Below are 20364 nucleotides of genomic sequence, written 5' to 3' on the forward strand. Positions count from 1 at the left end.
TCTAAGTTCGATAGATGATTTTTAACTCCGCAGTGCTCAGTGAGAAACCTTGTGACAAGTCGGTTGACACTTCTGTTCATCATAAGTAGCTCCCTAGTTCTGGCTTTTGATCGAATCAGCATGGATTCTTTAGCTTGTCTACAGGCAATTGTATTATCCCAATTAGTCTGAGCTGCTCTCTCCAGCCACTCATGAATTTTAAGTTTGAAAAAGCTTCATGAAGGACCGCAGAATGGTTGTGGCCCAATATAATATGACGCCGCCACTTTTCTGGCCAGTTCATCTGCTTTTTCGTTTCCCTCAAATCTGCTGTGCGCTGGGATCTATATTAAGTGAACCCTGTTATTTTCAGCTAGGTCTTTGAGAAGTAGAAGGCATTCCAACACTAGTTTTTAAGTTACTCGAAGTGAGCGTAGTGCTAGGAGTACTGATTTACTATCAGAGAAAATATATATGTTTTTCCCCGTGACGGGAATTCACTTTATATATCATAATACGCAGTTCAATTGCGTGTACTTTAGCCAGAAAAACTGAGTTTTCTTGACTCATCAAGTATTTCCTCTTTAGGTTAAACGCCGTATACTCCCGCTCACACTCTTTCCATCGTTTTGGAGTCAACCGTATACCACAGATGGTAGTCTCCAACGATAGAGGTATGTTCCGTTCCCACTCATTTCTGTCTGGTATTAGTACTTACAACTTTTGGTGGAAGTGTAATTTAGGTGAACAAATGTCAGATATGATGTTCAGTCCTTTCTCTTTTTGCATTTTTTTACCTAAAAGGGAGCTATCGAATAATCTTATTGATCGATTATTAGTCAACTGTAGCTTGGCTATAAAAGTCATTGCTTCCTTTTAAATAAGAACGTAAAGTGCGGAGAGCCCCGATGCAACTCTAGAGCCCACCACAAATTCTTTGCAGTCTACAGTCTCGTGTACTTTATTAGTAAGACTGAGTAATGCAGGTGTGGTGGATTTTTTTTGTTGGTACATACTGGTTGGCATGGAGTGGACTTATAGATAAGTACTCTTCTCGTATGTGTCTTTCCACTATCTTCTTCATAGTTTTTAGGAGAAATGAAGTCAAATTTATGGGCTTATGGAATTTAGGAAGTTCTTTAGGCTTATTTGCTCCTTTAGGTATTTATTTGACAATTGCTTTCTTCCAGCTAGTGGGAATGATTCCCATCGCCATCCCAACTCTTAAGATATTGATTAGGTGGGGCATAAGGTACGTGATGACATTGTGGATTTTAGCGCTACTGCTTAAGTTTTGAATTTCTGAGCAGAAACATCTCCATGATTCTCTTTTTGCCTTTTTAATTTCTTTATTGTAGGCGGAGAGGGCATTTTTATAATTGTTCCATTCACCGTTGGTTTTAGTCTTGTTGTCTAATTTTTCATTCCACCACGGTGCACTTCTGTTCCCGGTCTTATTGTTCAACGGACAGGCCCCATGGTAGGCATTTATAATAGTTGTGCCTAAGGCAACATCAGCAATTTCTAAGTCATGAATGTTGTTTATCGTATTTTTGTTATTGCTTAGGTTGGCCTTGAGTTCGTTTGTATATATCTGACGATGATCAGACATGGATATTTCTGCTGAAACATTCCAGTTTTTGATTAAGTGTTTCATAAATTGTGTCGCTAGGGTGATGTCTAATACCTCTTCCCTGATTCTATTTATAAAAATGGGCATATTGCCTATATTCAAAATACTTAGATTGTTACCTGTAATAAATTCAAATAGGCACTCACTTCTTTTGTTAATATTGGTGCTGCCTCAAATCGTGTGGTGGGCATTAGCGTTACTTCCAACGATGAGTTGCTTTTTGTTTTTTAGACTTTAGTTCACTAGTACTTTCAGTGATAAGAAATCTAGCTCTTGGGAGTCTCCAGGTAGGTAAGATGAGCAACCTTGAGCATTGTCTTACTTACTGAGGTGTCCACAGAAATAATAAGCCCTATCGTATGTCCTGTACTTTATTTGGGCGTCAAACGTTCGGAATGAAACCAAAGTGATTGCCAACTGCTGCTGTAGAATGGCATCTGTTGCTATGTTTCATGCGTCAAGTGTACCGCCAGTGGTGCTTGAAATTTCGGGAAAACCAACAGTGTTGCTTCAGCTAATTGTTCCTAGCATTTTTCAAAAGCCTTTCACGATTCATCTGACCAGGCATGTCGTGTCTTTCTTTTTACTGTCATTTAGCGTATTTGAAAATACAGCCTGTTGCTCGGCGCCATCAGATATAAATCTTCGGAAAAAATTCACCATACCCAAGAAGCGTTTGACGCGTTCATGTGGTGATTTAACATCGTCTTTGCTAATCACGAAATCCAGAAATTTGGTTTTCCGAATACAAATTCCGATGGCTGTATGATTATACCGTGCTCTTGTAGTTTAGCGAAAACTTTTCTTAGGTGGTTTCTCGAAGATTTCAATGAAATCAACCACTCTCAAAATCTAATCCATGAAGCGCTGAAAAGTTTAACTCGCATTTCTGAGACCAAAAGTCATGAAGACAAATTTGAATATGTCAAATGGAGTAGTTATGGCAGTCTTTGGTATATCAGTTTTTTCAACTGGAATTTGATGGTATGCTCTGCGAAAATCAATTATAGAGAATATCTCGCATCCCCTGAGTGCATAAGTGAAGTCATGTATATCTGGTATAGGATATCGGTGTGGTTGTGTGACACTATAGAGCTTACGGTAATTACCGTACGGACGCCACTTGCCATTCTTCTTCTTAACCATATGTAACGGGCTTGCGCGTTGACTTCGAGATGGTCGACAGATACCAGCATCTAATAAGAACTAGATTTCTGCTTTCACTGCATCGTACCTATCTGGAGCTAGACAGCGTGGCTTAGCATAAACCGGAGACTTTTAATTACAATGTGATGAGTAATACCTGGCACCATTTTAGTTGACGCAATTGCAGGACAAACTACACAACTGCATAGTTCTGCACCTACTATGGGTTGAAATACATTAGCACTATGAACGTTTACGTAAATGATCTTCTTAAGCCTAGATCCAATGTGACAGCTTTGTTGTCTTATGTTTGTATAGATGATTTGATGCTTACAAAAATACATCTTTATTTGCATACTTTTGTTGATTATGGCTAGGAAGTAAAACACTGACGTCGGCACCTGTATCTACTAACAACTTCATTTTGTTTCGATTGTCTTTTATAAAACAATCGACAGCAGTTGTTTTTACGAAATCTGTCAGAGGTTGCGACATCTTAGATTAAATCTTAGTTTAAGTATCAGTTTAAATTAAAATTGCATAGCTCGCGACATTTCTTAGCTTTCTCACGGAATTTGTGGTGAAACCAGCAAATGTCGTTATTTTTGTTGCTATGCGGTCGAGACCGCGAGCAGCTGCGAAAACGTGTTCTGTAAGCACTACGTAACCTCTGTACTTCCACTCGTAATGCAGCAACTTCCTTGCTAAGCGCGCTAATCTGTTGCTTGAGGTCAAGCTCGATTGTGTCGCGTTTATCTGGCATGCCTTTGTTAATATCATTTATTGAACAGGACTCATTTACTTCCGTCACTTTGTCGGCTAGAGGTGTGATCTTGTCTAATGGCTCTGAACTTATGGAGATTATTGACCGTATTTGCTGGGAAAGTCTTGCTAACCATTTGGATTTTAACATTTGTTTGCCGGCTAAACTATGCACTTCACGCTACGGCTGGTGGGTTCAAAATAATGTCGTTAACTTATGACAAAATGTTGCTGTCCAATGTTGTCACAATTATGTGCAATTTCGTAATTTCACATGTAATTGCAGCATTCACAAATCGTGATTCAATTTGCGCAAACCATAACTCCGAGCCAGAAGGGTGGGACCATAACTGTAACTCCCACCAGTTCTTGAGGTGCTGCTGTCGCTATGTTAACTATGTTAATGCATTCGTAATATTAGAAGCTGTGTGTTTTGTTAGTTGCGGCTGTTCAGTTGTCTTATTTTTCATAATACGTGTTTAAGCGGGGTACGTTAAACGCTGTAACGAACCTTTCTGGCCGGGGTTTTACTCGCCGGATTCAAGGTTCAGTCCTACAATAAATTTATTTGATAGGAACAGTGGAATACGGTGGATGGTGACGTTGGTACGGTGATATGGTTTGAAGAAATGTGAGTTTCTTCTCTATACAATGGATTTGACGTAGAAATGTTAATTTCGACGCCCCTGACAAAAGGTTTGAAGAAATGTGAATTTCTTCCTTATACACTGGATTTGGCGTAGAAATGTTAATTTCAGCGCCCCTGACAAAAGGTTTGAAGAAATGTGAATTTCTTCTCTATACAATGGATTTTGGCGTAGAAATGTTAATTTCGACGCCCCTGACAAAAGGTTTGAAGAAATGTGAATTTCTTCTTCATACAATGGATTTGGCGTAGAAATGTTAATTTCGACGCCCCTGACAAAAGGTTTGAAGAAATGTGAATTTCTTCTTCATACAATGGATTTGGTATGGGTGCTAATACTCATGTGGTATTATCACCTTACCGCGTAATTTACTAACGAAAATTTGATTTCGTTATGAACAATAGAGTAATAGAAATTTATATTTCTATTACTATTAACGAAATGTTAATTTCGTTATTAATTATGATTTTTAATAGAAATGTGTATTTCTATTAAAAATAAAAAAAAAATAAAACAAAATAGAAATCGAGATGTAAATTTCGATTCTTGGTGTTTCAGCACATGTAATATAGAGCGACCTGTTCTTAGCTCGCTGTCTTGCTGAATGCCCGTCTACTGCGTTTGCTTCGCCTTTTATACTTGTGATGTGCGAAGCAAGCAGTACCTTTGTTCTTGTGATTTCAACGGTTCGTTGTTTACAAGTTTCTTTCTATTGTTGTTTGTTTTCTTGTTGTTTATTTTGTTTTTATTATATTTGTGTTGTTTGGTATTATTTGTGTAATAAAATTTAGTTAGTGTAAATTTTATGTTACAACGCTTGTGTCTATGTTTTTATACTTAAAAGATTTATTATCACAATCACCAAGTTACACTAAATTAATACTCGCTGCTGGCATTAATGTTCATGCGTCGTTTGTCACTTTTCTATACATACTACATCTTTCTGCTGACATTAACATTTATCGACAGAGATGTTGTATGGCCGCCACAAGGGCATCATTGCCCTTAATTATTGACGAGTGGTCAGATAACAAGTTGAAATTAGACTTATAGGTAGTTGCCTTGGCACATACCTCTCTCGATAATGCAAAATCAATTAAGTCAGGTATTTTTCTTTTATCCGTTGACCAGTATGTGGACTTACTTGTTGAGATCTTGGACAGATTGAGTAAATGAATTGCTTTGAAAAGTTGTTGTTCTTTTGGATTTGAAATACAATTAAAATTTTAAAATTATAAAAAATTGTTTAGAATTACATTAATATAAACTTGCGATATTAAGTACACTTTCACAGCGGTAGACTTGGGAATATAATGAAGACAAAGTAATAGATATAAAACTATTTTTATTTCTTAAAAATAATAAAATAAATTTAATAATTATTTGCAATTATAGGAATATTTCGAGTTAAAAGATTTGGTCCACATTTAGCAAAAACTAAATTAATAATACCACGTATTACTTCCTTGCCCTTGACCTCGAAACCATATTCATAATATTTCTTCGCACAGTGTGCCAAAACAGAAATTAGACGATTTTAATTCGGTACTTTTTGGACCAGTAGAAATATTAGAAAATGGTGATTACCACTAAAGGAAAATTTAATGAAACCATTTCCCGAACACGTTTTAAATAAAACACAAAATGATAATTAGATAATTTACAAATATTTGAGAAACAAATAAAGAATTTGAAGCCTGAAAAATAACTTTTTTCTATTTTAATAAATTAATATTATTAATACCTGATTCTCATCTTCAATTTGAGTAGCTATAAGTATATCTGTACATTGTTTTTTACTCTCGGTTGCTTTTACATACTAAATTTTGATAATGTGGATATCACCATTTAACCAAGCCCTCTAACTGCTCCGTTATATTGTTGGTCGTGCAACTTGTTTTAAGATTCTATTCAATTTCAATTTTTTCTATTTTGAAGAATCGGATTTAATTTTTATAAATACGTTTTTTCTCGTCCGTCTGTATATGAAATATTTGAATATCATAATAATAATATTAATAATAATAATTAATAACTTTAATTTTAAGGAATCGAACTCGTGCCCTGCCAAATTTCCGTAATGCGGAGAAATCCATGCTAATGTTTCTAAACGATTCGCGTTAGCGAAACAGGAAATTGAATATATTTTTTATTCATATTATTTCCTTTATAATTCTATATTAAATTTAATTTTAATGTCAATATGACAGAAGTGATTATTTTTACTTTAACAGAAACTGTGGTATTTAATAGAGAAGTTTCGAAAACCGACTATGCAGCTGTTTCGAGTATTGCTAAGTACCGATCATTAGTGGTCTTGGAAATAATTCTTGTATTTAATTATTCGTAAATAATTTTTTCTGACTGCAAGTACCAAGCTCAGAGTTAGCGCTCCTTAACCAACTGACCCAAAGTCGTACTTGACTTTTATGTTCGCATATTTTTCTGGAGTTTTGTTAATTTGCTGTGAAAGTTTTACTAATAAATTCACTTCCCGTGCTTACATTAGAACGAAATAAACCAGCTGTAGAATAATTGGATTAATTATATTTTTTTATTTTAGACTTTCAATACTATTCTTTAGTAACTTTTATTAAACAACTGATAACTGAGTCTCCATAAGAATCTCTTCGAATTTCTGTCAGATTGTCTTATTTTGATTTGCGAAAACATCTCTTAGATATCACCTGCGACAGCTATTCGACGTTGACGAAATTTTTACATGATAGTCATCAAAAGTTGTGCACGTTCAGGCTCTTTAAGTAAAACAGAGTTTAAAGAGACGTCTGACACGGCAGCTGCTGCATCGAATACAATGCGTAATTTTTGTGGATTATTTGAGTTTATTACTCCAAAATGCGGCAAATACCATGTAGAAGGACTGTTGCATTCTGCCTCTTCTGGTGTTAGTAGATGAGTATAACCCTGGTTAATGTACTTGCACATTTCCTTTCTATAGTTGTCAGCATATCTTTTATCACTTGACATTTTTTGTTCGACGTTTAATAATCTACGTTTAGCCATCTCATAGCTATGCGGTAAGTGGACGTTGTCTTCTTTCCACAATAATCCAACTTCATGTCGTTCACCGATATTTTTTACAGTATCTTCAAGAATTTTTCTAGCTCGACTATCCTCTATGGATTCAAATAAGGTGCTGGTATTTTTTATGCTCAAACTATTCAGTTCAAAGTATTCTTTCACTAGCTGATATAATTTTATGTCATGTGTTTTACGCATATGTCAGACATTGATAACGGGATTGACACTATATTGTGTTGGTCCATAGACAACCTAACCCAGTTTTGTGGCAGCGGCAATAGGTTCACTAGTACCGGCATAAATTGTCCGTTTGGCTACACTTAGCATGCTGTGGTCCAGACCAATCAACAAACTAGGCTTGATGTCTGCATAACCTTCAATTGGCAAATGAGATAGATGATTGTATTGACTTTTGTCAAATGTTTGTTTCGACAAATCCAGATTTCTGACGGTCTTTAATTGTGGTTGTTGTGGTTGTTCGAGGGCCGCTTACGACAACTGGTAAAACTTTGAAGAAGCAAGCGTTAAAGTTATTGTGACAATTAAGTAAGTGCTCGCGTCTATTCTGAGAAATTGACGTAGAGGCTACCTTAGTTGATGGCGACGTGGAAGTAGACGTGACTGGTGGCATTGTTTTGATGACTTTGGCAGCTGACTGATGAAGAAGCCGATGATGCATGCGTCTGCATTCATCAATTTCACATGCACGTTTAGACCGGCATTCCATTTGGCTGTGACCTCGTTTAAAACAACTGAAGCATAGACGACTATCTTTAACAAATTCCCATCTACTGGGCATACTAAGCGACTTGAATTGGCGACGTGAACTTAATTTGTGACCTTGAGTACATTCAGTGCAAGACATCTGTTGCTTATCAATTTGTTGACTATTAAGTTTTGATTGTGTACTGTTGTAAAGAACACGACGTGCAACATTTTGATTAAAGTTTTCTGAAACAGCTTGAGACTGGCAGGTGACGGAACGCACGTTCCCGAAGATGGCTGAGCAAACATCTCGATATTGAGAAATTGAAGCATATTGGTGGCATACCAACTCCATTCGAATTGTTTTGATGGTGGTAATTTTAATATGAGCTGTTCCAATAACATAGGATTCGTTAGATGATGAGTGCAATTAGCTGCTTTGAAAGAGGCAACTATATTGTGCACTTAATTGGAGAAATCAATTACACTTTCAAGACGGTTTTCATAAATAGTGGGAAACTGTTGTATTTTTTGCATTTGTGCTCGTATTAACACCAAAATTAAATTCTAGCTCTTGTAGTATTTGTGGCACATTATCAGGAAATATAAGCAATGATGACACAACGGGTTTAGCATTACCGTGCAAAACCTTGTGCAACCTTATTAAATTTTGACGATTATTATATTTGAACTCACAGGTAGTGTCTTTGTAACTGGCTCTAAGTAAAGGCCAATCGTCTGGATTACCATCAAAATTTGGAAATGGATATAATTTTGTGGCTACATTGTCTATGAATGAAATCATGTGTGACGCCGCGGATTGATATAGTAACGATACATTAACCGGAGACTGCTGTAGGTATAGTGAGGATTCTACCCTACCTTGTCCATGACAAAGGATGTTGACTCCGACGGCGGCGGCGTATTTGATTTAGCAAGATTAACTGGTAACGTATTGACGACAGAAAAATTTGTTTGGTTATGTTCGACAGCTGTGGCAGCAGCGACGGTGACGTTTTGTTGTACAGCCATTCTTAAGCTATGAGCGGCGGCGGTGCTCGTGCTAGACATTCTGATTTCATTTCAAATTTGTTGGTTATCTCGACGTAATTCCTTGACGGTATCATTTAGGCTATTTATACTGGCAAATAAGGTGGCTAGTTGTTCCTGCAAAATGCTGCAGTTTAACGAATCTTCTTGATTTTCTTTGGCGTCACTCATCTCAACTAGTGTATTGTCTAAAATGTCTGAGTTTATAGCTACACTATTTTCTTTTTCCTTTTCATTCACTTTCTTTCGCGTCATCATTATTAATTTTCTACATACATGTACAAATAACGGAATACGAACAAATTAAACTTGTACACATATACAATTCCGCGAAAAACGATGCATTAAACTCATATACACACACACGCATTAAACTTATACACATACGAGTTACGCGTAGCAACAACTTTTTAAACTTGTTGGACAATAGGCAATAAGTTTAGTTTTATGTAATATTTTATTTAATATAGTTGATGTTGTGTACTTTATGTGTGTTGTGTTTATGTGGTTCATGGCGTGGTGTGGTGATGTGTTAAAAAGTTGATGTTGCTACGGCGGCACAATGTAGACGACTGGTTGACTTGACATTTGTTACTTGAAATTTCTTGAGCTGTCATCACAAATTTGCTCTGCACGCAGGGTTGCATTTATTATGGATCCGTTTGAAAGATTGTCGGTAAATTTGTTATTTTAAGTGCATCGATGTCCGTTTTTACCGTAGCTAAAGTGGCGTCCATGGACACTGACTTATCTGCTGCCTCTTTCTCCGAATTCTCGATCGTCTTTATTAAGCGGTTGTCGGGGTCACCAAATATGTGTCTAGTTTGCCACACAATGTTTATTTCTTACTACTAATGAATTATTTACAAACTAAATGTTAATTATTTACACGGTAATGAAAAATGAATTATATAAAATGTGTTTTTGGTTCTTTACAAACGGTGTTTGTTAACACGTGGCACGTCGTTGAAACAAACTGCTAAAAAGGCACAACGCTATCTTCGTCTTCTCTTCTTGGTGCTGAAGTTTGTTGTCATGCCAATTGGAATGTTTTTGGCACTAGATGGCGCTGGGTCTGTGTGTGGCGAATTCGCCACAAATACTATAAAATGCAAAACTACAAACCAAAGAACCTTATTGAATCCTTTTTCTTTTTTGTTATATTTATTTTCTCTTCATAACTAAAAAACTATATTGAAGTAAAGACATGCTAATCGTTTTGTAAACTCCCAACACATTAAAGCAAACAGAGCCCTCAGTATTGCATCTCATTTTTGCCTTGGAATCGCAATTGCCTAATTTCAACCAATTGCTTGCAAAAATATTGTAAAAATAAAAACAAAATTACTTCCCTTTGTGAGCTCACAATACAAGAAGATGTTTCTGAAAATTACTGTCATATTACCCAAAATGAACTGTCCAGTCAGATAATTTTTTTTATACACAATTGACAATTTCCACTTGCGTAGCTTGGCTTTGTAGAAAAATTAAATCCCTTGCAGTTGTAAGCGACAAAATTACCCATAATAAATTTGATGTATACTGTTTTTAACCAAAACTATACACAATATTAAAATAGAAGAATAAGAGTTAAAATTCTCCGGCGGATGTGCCAACCAATTCAAAAATAAATATATTGTAAGCAGCATTCTAAGTTGAGTTGAAGAATTGAAAATTGAATTTTTTAATGGTATATTTTTGCCACCTCTAGTGGAATGGATGCGATTGGAGGAATTTGAGCTCTACTAAATTTGAACTTCACCATAGAAGCCATAAGGTAAAAATCGCCACACGAAAATTGTTCGACTTCATTGTATAGACGGCAAACAAAAGTTTGAGAGATCCGGGAACATATTAAAAATATTTCAAAAGTTCAAGCCTCACATTATTTTGTTAATTAATATATTGCCAATTTGTCAATTAATATAGTTCGTACAGGCCCATCTATCAAATTTAAATTAGTTTTAAGTTCAGAAAAATATTAAAATAAATAGTATTAATATATATCTACATACATTAAATATAAGACAATGTGTTTTACATTATTTTTAAGTCTATTTTTACTATTAGATTTGTAATGTAAGATGGCACATTTTCTAACGTACGATGACGCATTTTTTTTACTATTATTGCCTTTCACTTTATTATTATTACTATTATTATTATTGTCATTTATTTATTTCTCCTTAATGGGTAAAAAAAATACATTTTGGAAGCCTTATATATTGCATATAAGAATTTAGGTAATGAAACTTCTGGCGATATGACAGGTATCGATGATAACTGACTTCTGCATGGTATCAATAAGGTTTTGCGGGAGTCCAAAGATGCTCATATTTGCACAGAGATGTTTGTTAATTACACCTTCAGCGTTTATTATTATTAGAATGGTCTTGATTTCCTTAACGTTCCAGTTTCGTTTAATTTCCACTGCTAACTCAGTATATCTGCTAATTTTCTCTGTGTATATACGGCTCATGTTTCTGGTAGCTGGATTGCAACATCAATGAAGTAGCATTTACGTTTGATCTTGTCAAGGAGCGTGATATCGGGACGGTTATGGAACCTCGTATGGTCTGAGTATATTGTTCTGTCGTAGTATATTTTGACTTCTTCATTCTCCATAATTGGTTGTGGTTTATATCTGTAGTAGGGTAGTTCATCTGCTTGGAGTTCATATTTACTAAGAAGGTTTTTGTGGAGGATCTTCACGACCTTGTTATGTCTTCGCGTGTACTCTGTTTGGGCTAGATTCGTGCATCCTGATATAATATGGTCAATAGTTTCGGTTTGGCTCATGCATCTCCTACAGGTATCATTGGTGATAGTTGAATCTTTTATGACATTCTTTCTGTAATTTTTCGTTGGGACTACTTGGTCTTGTATAGCGATCATAAAAGCTTCGGTCTCAGCATATAAGTTTCTATTCAATAGCCATTTGTTTGACATTAATTTATCAACATTGTCAGCGTTAATGGACCTGTAGAATCGGTCGTGAATAGGTTTTATTGACCACTTTTGTTCCCTTGAAATTTTGTCCTTAGCTTGTCGGTTGAAGCTTCCATTTAGGTTGAGATGTGTTGAATTTATATCTGCTTTAGTTATTATTTTTATAAGTCGAGATCTTTCTAACTTAAGCTAGAAATACCGACGAAGAGACTCTATTTCATTGTCATGGAGAGTTTGGAGATCGATTAGCCCTCTTCCACCATCTTTTCTTGACGCTACCATTCTCTCACAACATGATTTTGGATGATTGAATTTATAGTCCGTCAATATTGTTCTTATTTTTCTTTGCAGCGATTGTATTTCAGTGACTGTCCATTTAATGACACCAAAACTATATGAAAGAACAGGAACTGCATATGTATTTATAGCTTTGATACTGTTTTTGCCATTTAAATTCGCTTCGCATATTTTGTGTAACCGTAATGTGAATTCCCTTGTTAGATTATTCTTAACCGTTTTTTTGTCAGGGCGCCTATTTTGGACCATACCTAGGTATTTATAGACACCTCTTTTTTCCATTTGTTCAATTTTTGCAATCTGTTGGTCTTCACTTCTTAATGATCTTTTGCACTTTTATACACCAAATTTCATGGCGATATCCTTGTTAAACATTGATACGATTTGTATTAGTTGGGCTAAGCTTTGTTTCGTTGAGGCGTACATTTTCCAGTCATCCATATACAAAAGGTGATTCAGTATTTCTTTGTTATAACCGGCTTTTATTTTGTAACCATATTTACTGTTGTTCAGGGGATTACTAAGTGGATTAAGTGCAATACAGAACCAAAGAGCGGATAGGCAGTCACCTTGAAAAATTCCACATTTTATGTTGACGTCCAAAGTTTTTATTATTTCTGCGTCCGTATAAATTTGAATACTTGTTCGCCATTGTTTCATATTACAGGTTAAGAATTCAATTATATCTGTGATCCTCAAGCCTAATAAACCGCGGGCTTGGCTGATACCATCTGCTTTTGGAACCTGAAGTGAATTTAAAGAAATAAACTACCAACAACTAAAACACTCATTGTTTACGTTTTTTTACAACACAAAAAAAAACATATCGCAAGTAACACTTCTTTTGTTAATTTTTTTTGTTTCGTTTATTTCCTTTTATTTTTATATTAAACCACAAAACAATGAACACTGTATTAATAAAAATTATATTTCTCTATTTACAAACATAAACAAAACGTAAAACGCGGCGAAAACAAAGTACACAAAAAGCACAGGAATAGCACAAAGCACACCGAAAAGCTTCGGTCGTGCGAATATATATGAACGCGCATGTCTTATAACAGGAGACTTGTCTCTGTGAACTCAGATGATAAGCAAGTCCCACTCAGGCTCATTCAGCCTATTGGTCAATTCGATCAAAATTTAGCTTACAGGCTCGTTGAGCCTAACTGGTCCATCCGATCAAACTAGGACAACCCAGGTTTGTTGAGTCTACCGGTCCATTTGATCATTCATTATTACATTGTTCCTAACACAGCAAGGAATAAATACGTAGCTTCCAAGACTTCCATACGTCGATTTCATCCTAGAAGACAAAGCCGTGTGTGTTTTTCTTTTATCTATTTTCGATGTAACAAGGCTGTGTTATTGGAACTAACTTCGAATTTATCATATTATGAGGAGCAATCCCGTCTTTCAAAATTACATATGGAACAACATCCCGACTATCGTTATAGACCGCGACCGGAGCGAACATGTATTGTGGATGGTAAAAAAATTTCGAATTTATGAATCAGCATTATGTTAGAATTAATTAAATCTATTTATCCCAGTTTAATAATAAAAAAAAAACAACTTTGAATTTATAATGTTAATCTATGAAATTTTAAAAGGAAGAATAAAAAGAGATAATAATCAAACTTCAAGTGAACTTTATTTCAGTACATAAAAATATTATTGCAACAAACCTGGACAGCCGCTTTGCTACCCCAGCAAACAAACGACTGAAAAGTGGTCGTTACAGTATAAGAAATATAATATATAAATATATATTATACAAATGTTGATATGCTAAACCATCATCCTGTTAAGTACAACAAAGTTATATGTCGTGTCATGTTGAAAACATTACCTTTATCTATTTATTATGCGTGTTCTTATTTCCTAAATTTCTAAAATTTAAGTATATCTTTTTTTGAAAATATCTCCCAAAGACCAAAAAAGGCGTTTCAAAGGCCTGCTTTTGTAAGTTATTCATCATAATAGCATCAAATTAATTAAGTTTTTAGTACAAATTTTAAGCTCACACATGTCTCAAACAGTTCTACATATTGTCATTTTCAAATAGGTATAAATAAATGCCATAGCATATTACACACAAATAGATTACAATTTGAATTGTGCTCACGACTTTTTATATATAAACTATATATTTTAAGCGTGAAAAAAACATGTTACTGAAACAAACAAGAACACTTTTGTTTAATTATAAGAATTAATACATTAAATTATTTGCTCTATTTTAATTACTTCCACTACATTAGTGCTTCATTTTTTATTTTAGACTCAGTTTGCAAAAAACAACAACTTTGAGGATAATATACTGTCACATAATGGAGAAGTACTTAATAATTCTGTTCAAAAGATGCAAAATCAATTAGATGCTAAATTCAACTCAGTCAGTATATCTAAATCTGCAGATGATCATCAGTTTTCACAACATCAACATATGATATCACAAAATAGTCATTTACCACTTTTTCCGATTTTTTTAAAGCAGTCGCATTCACAATATCTGAATTTATCGAACGACATAAAAGCAAAGCAATCTCAGCATTATCAAAAGTTAACAGATCAGTCAATGTGGTCCTCGGCAATAGCAGCTGCACACATACAAGTTGCTTTAGCTGCAGCTGCTGCTGCAGCTTGTACCCATAGTGAATGTAAATCCAATAGTCCAGAAAACCTGTCAGTAAGCGAAATTGCAATGACGGTCTCACCGAAAGAATCACATGAAATATTGCAATCTCAAATAAAAATTGATGAAGATGATAATACTAAAGATGTCGAAAATCAATACTCATCAGTTCTATATATAAAAAATAATACAACCCCACCTGAAACTTCGGAACTTGTCGATGGTACAAAAGTCACCTCCAGTATGCATTCGAATTCAAATGGTTCTTCTTCAGGAAATCATGATATACAAACAGTTTTTAATATTGTGCTAGAACAACAATTTAATCAAGCAAAGGATTATAATATTGATGCAGAAACCCCACTTAATCTTTCTAAGCCAAGAATTTGTTTTAACGACAACGCATCTTTATCAGAAAATCAAAAAATTACATTGCGTTCTACTGATTTATTGCAGCGAGAAAGTATTGATAACTTATCACTGCAGTGGCAAAATATTTCAACTGAAGCATTACATGTAATGGGCAATCTATCAGCAAATGCAGATCTCCGTGATAACACTATAATCAGAGCACCGTCTGCGGCTACAGAAATAGGAGTTGGAGTAGAGGACATCCCACAGTTAGTTCCTTATTCTGTATCACAAATTTCACCCCATCAACACCGTCAACTTACTCCTAGTTCTTCACAACATACAACTAAAAGAGAAGAAGTATATAATGCATCAAAATCTGAGATTTTTAACGATTCAAAAGCAAACTTTTTAACTGGTCGTTTATGGAATTCTTTAGATGATCCCTTGTCCACAGCAACACATACAAATCACCATCAAAAACAATTTTATCAACATTCAGCTACAGAAGATACATGCATAAATAGCAGAGTTGATATTTCGCATAATTTATGCTCTTCTAGCACAGCTCGGGATACTAGTAATACCTTCATGAGAAACTATGAATTACCTTTATCCATTGAACACATGTCTTCTTGCATTCCATACCAACAACATAAACAAACTTATGCTAACTTACGGCATCAGCATCAACAAGAGCAATTAGCATGCAAACAGCAAAAACAATTGCCTCAAGAAATTAGTCTTACTGTGAAAGATAATAGTAGTAATACTCTAACTCACACACACAACCACCATAGTAAGCCCCATATTAAACGACCAATGAATGCCTTCATGGTATGGGCTAAAGATGAACGGCGAAAAATTTTAAAAGCATGTCCAGACATGCACAATTCAAATATTTCTAAAATTTTAGGTGCTAGATGGAAAGCTATGTCTAACGCTGATAAGCAACCATATTATGAGGAACAATCCCGTCTTTCAAAATTACATATGGAACAGCATCCCGACTACCGTTATAGACCGCGACCGAAGCGAACATGTATTGTAGATGGTAAAAAAATGAGAATTTCGGAGTACAAGATGTTAATGCGAAATCGACGTGCTGAAATGCGACAACTTTGGTGTAGAAGCGCTGGAGCTTCAAATATAGTAAGCTCTGTTAATTTAAGAAGCCCACCCGTAGAAAATGTTGATAATATTCAAAGCTGCATGAACTCTGTTTACCATGTACAGGAAAGAGACCAACTTGGATCCTTACCGCAAATAATGAATCATGGTTGCAGTTCCATAATTGAAAGAACAACACCGCCATGTGATATGACAAGTTGTGGTAGTAGTAGCGGGTATTATTACCCTCCGGACAGCTTATCACCATCGGGATTTTCTTCAGAAAATGCGACAAGTTTTGATTCTCATGATGGTGACTAATGCCAAGTAGTATTGTAGTAAAAATATCCCTTCAAAAACCATGGCGCTACTTTACAATATAAAATGCTGATCACTGTAACGTCAAGACGTGAAGTTTGGTTTATTTGCTGACAATCAAATTAAAGCAAACCCCACAATTTCAATACCTAAACAAACAAATTTGATTTCTTTTTGTATTGATTTGATTATATTCATTTTACAAAAAATTGAAAAAATATGAGAGGTGTTCACCTTTACGAGCAATAAGCTTGATAGCTAGTAAATGAGTAATCTGTTAAAGCACGTTCAAGCTGCGTCATTAATAACAACTAATGACATTTGACTCTTTATTACTTTTCATTTAATTTCAACACTGCCAGGTTTCATATAACTTACATAATCCATATCACTCTTTGATTAATTTTATTACAAATCCTAAAAATTGTAATACCAATTATTTTTATTTTCTTGTTATTCGTTTTTCACTTGCTTATGGAAATACTATATCATTAAAACAGTTTGTGTTGAAATGGCAAAATGTAAAGAAAACAAAAATATTTGACGTTTTGTTAATTGCAATACTTCTATGGTATTTATTGGAAAAAAAAATAATACCATCTCGTACGGGCAATTACTTTGCACAGTGAACTGATCGTATCGATGTGTAAAATAAAATTCTTTCAACTTACTTTTGTGCTTTCACGTAACATAAAAACGTTATTTAATAAATGCTTAGTATATAATAGATAGATATTATTCTGACATTAATTGAACTGAATTTTAAAAAACATTTTTAAAAGTATCACAAAGTCATTCGGCCGCTCCGAAGTGATCGAAAAGACAACAAGTCGCTTGTTTAAAGTCGATCATTTGTAGTCAAAACAACAACACTACTCTCTAACTAACCGATTAGGAAGTGCATAAAATCTTTAACTACTGTAGAAAAAAATTGTACCAAAGAGATAAGAGATTTATTATGAACCTTGATTAGAACTTTCTGTGAATATACCAGTCATCTGTCAAAAGTTTGTGAACGAGAATACAAACAAAATTAAGTAGTTTCACAAATTTGAAAATATGGAAATGAAATGTTTTGAATTATTCTAATTTAGTTGAAAAAGGAAATTGGAAAATTTCCTTCATTGTTAACATTATTTTTAGTTCATTATTTATTTTAATTTTCTTTTTTATATTAATTATTTATTTTTATACAAAATATAGTCTGCTTGCATTATGTGCACATATGTAAGATTTGGTTCTTTGGAACACAATAATTAACAACTTGCAACAGTGATGCCAATACATCACTTAGTGACTTTTAGCAAGCGTTTTTTGTCACACTTTGGAGCGGCCGAACACACCTACACTAAATACGTCAACCAGCTGACCAGCTTAGCTGCAAGTCTAAGCAAAAGTATAATGCCGCCAGTACCATTAGTTTAAAATAAATATACTTTCGCAATAAATATCCCGATTAAACTGCACGAATAAGTCGAATACAAATGCTAGTAAGTGTCATGTAATAGTTTTTGCAAATTTATTGCAATATTTATAAGAAGGAAATAATTCCCCCATAGTGACACATTTTTTTTTGAACTTGAAACAAGTTATTACTCAGGTGTTGTGTTGAAAACTTTTTTGTAGAAATTTTAAACAAATTGAATTGTGTTGTTAGCGAGTATTTTGATTTGTGAGTTAAATAAATTAGTTTACAAATATGTTCTATTGATATGTATCCTAAATTTCCTACTGAAGTGAGTTCGTTAGAATGACAAATAAAATGGAGAAATATTGTTATAGATTTGTTTATTGCGGTACCTCGAGAAAACGCCTAAGGGCCATGTTATGCAGAGTGTCTCGGACACGGCAAAAGTGTCACATCAGTTTTGCCAATTTTGTATTTTTAGTACTTCTTGGTTGTGCCTCAATGTAAAAGGAATTTTAGATATGCCCACTTTCAATTTGCCACCAAAAATAACTAGCAAGAAATAACTAATAGAGGCTGTAATAATTTAAATTTATTATTGTATTATCTTATAATAATTGTTAACAGTACTTAAAAATATTTACTCCTTTCTTTAAAATCGGAAAGTGTAATAATTATATTGTTAGCGATTTATAAAAAAAGGTTGTGTTGCTTACTGCCTTTTTTCCCCACAACGTATTAGAATTGCTCATAAAAGGCGCAAATTTTAAAATTTATTACTAAATAACACTGTTTTGCATTAATGCCGGGGCACAAATACGCAGGCTCTCATGCCGGAGTTTGAACGGGCATATTGCTTTTTCTCTCATTCTCAAGTTTAAAATTTGCATTGAAAACAACAACAATTGTACTCATGCCGTGTACATAACATGGCCCTAATATTAGACGAGTGGAATAAAATACTCCCCAGCTATTATGTGTCGAAGTTAATAAATTCAATGAATCGAAGACTGTACATTATAGTAGACTTTTCCAATGAAGTATCAAAATATTTAAATTACCCTAATTAATAGGAAGGCCTTGTGTATATAATATTTTTCATTTGGAAAACATACTCTTGACACTAGTATATTTAAATATTTTTTTATTTTTTTATGTTGATCCTTTTTTTCGAGTCAGCGCAACTGGGCACTTTTATTTTTCGATAGCTGGGGGTACTACAGGGTCCCATCCATCTCATTGACTAATTTGTATATCTCTCATAAGCTTCATGATTATTCAGTGATTGATCTAAGATCTGCGTACCTCCCCGTGCGGAGACTGATTACTCTAAGATTAGATAGTGGTAAGTAGGATAGCCTGTCAATTTTCACATATAACTTCAGGGCTCTGTCCCTTATGTATTTTTTGATCGGGTCTATTCTAAGGTCTCTTAGCATGTCGTTTGTGCCAAGGCACTTTGTTGTTGTTATTGTTTGTTTATTGTTATTTTTTAGTGATTCTTTAGATAATGTATTACTTAAATACAAAAATGAGAAGTAAAACTATAGCTGTAAAATAACAGTAAATGTATTAAAAAAAATATTTTTATTACTTTGTAAAAACACTTACTGAAATCAGTGACGACGCGTGCCCTATCGGAAAGGGTGTGTGGCTATTCTATAATAGGACGTTTCTTTACTAAGCATATCGCCAAAAAACAACAAATCTTAAAAATAACATATGAATCAACTTATTTAGTTCATCCTTTTTGAAACCGCTTAACAAATAAGCAGCTCAAATCGTATGGTTGCCACGACTAAAAATTCGTCTGCTGTTAAAGATTTTTGGAAGTACCTACGAAATTTTTAGTTAACTGTCAACGATTGACAGTTAACGAATATTCCAATCATATGTCAAAGTTTGTAAACAATATTTAAAAAAGAAAGAAAATTAAAATGTTTCACAAATTGGGGGAGTGAATTATTTTAAAAATATGATATATAAATATATACAAATATTTATATGAGAACATGAAGAAAGTATACCTAAAAATTATTTAAATTTTTTAACATACCAGTTGAATAAATATTTCAAATTATTATTAATTTGGTTGTAAAAGGAAATTTTAAAGTATCCTGCATTCTCAACATTACTTCCAATTAATTATTCATTTCAATTTCTAATTTTATAATAATTATGATATATGTGCACATACCTATATGTGCAACAGTGATACCAATATTTCATTTACCGACTATAGCAAGCAACTTGTTGTTTTTCCCACACTTGCTAGCTACCGAAAGCACCTATTACATTAGGATGGATATAATAACACAACTTTTCATAT

At 34.2% G+C, this 20364-nt stretch overlaps 1 protein-coding gene across 1 annotated transcript; it reads left to right on the forward strand.

Moving 5' to 3' along the window:
- Nucleotides 1-14498: 14498 nt before the first annotated feature.
- Nucleotides 14499-17006, forward strand: LOC119681076. The gene has a single exon (XM_038094148.1). It carries the CDS (start codon nucleotides 14576-14578, stop codon nucleotides 16628-16630), a length of 2055 nt encoding a protein of 684 aa, XP_037950076.1. The 5' UTR covers nucleotides 14499-14575; the 3' UTR covers nucleotides 16631-17006.
- The last annotated feature ends 3358 nt before the right edge of the window (nucleotides 17007-20364 follow it).

Source organism: Teleopsis dalmanni, chromosome 2 (genome assembly GCF_002237135.1).
Source record: "Teleopsis dalmanni isolate 2A chromosome 2, ASM223713v2, whole genome shotgun sequence".
Taxonomy (NCBI): domain Eukaryota; kingdom Metazoa; phylum Arthropoda; class Insecta; order Diptera; family Diopsidae; genus Teleopsis; species Teleopsis dalmanni.

Bases quoted from the DNA above. Each gene is read 5' to 3' on its own strand.
- LOC119681076 (XM_038094148.1), top strand. From the start codon at position 14,576: ATGCAAAATCAATTAGATGCTAAATTCAACTCAGTCAGTATATCTAAA.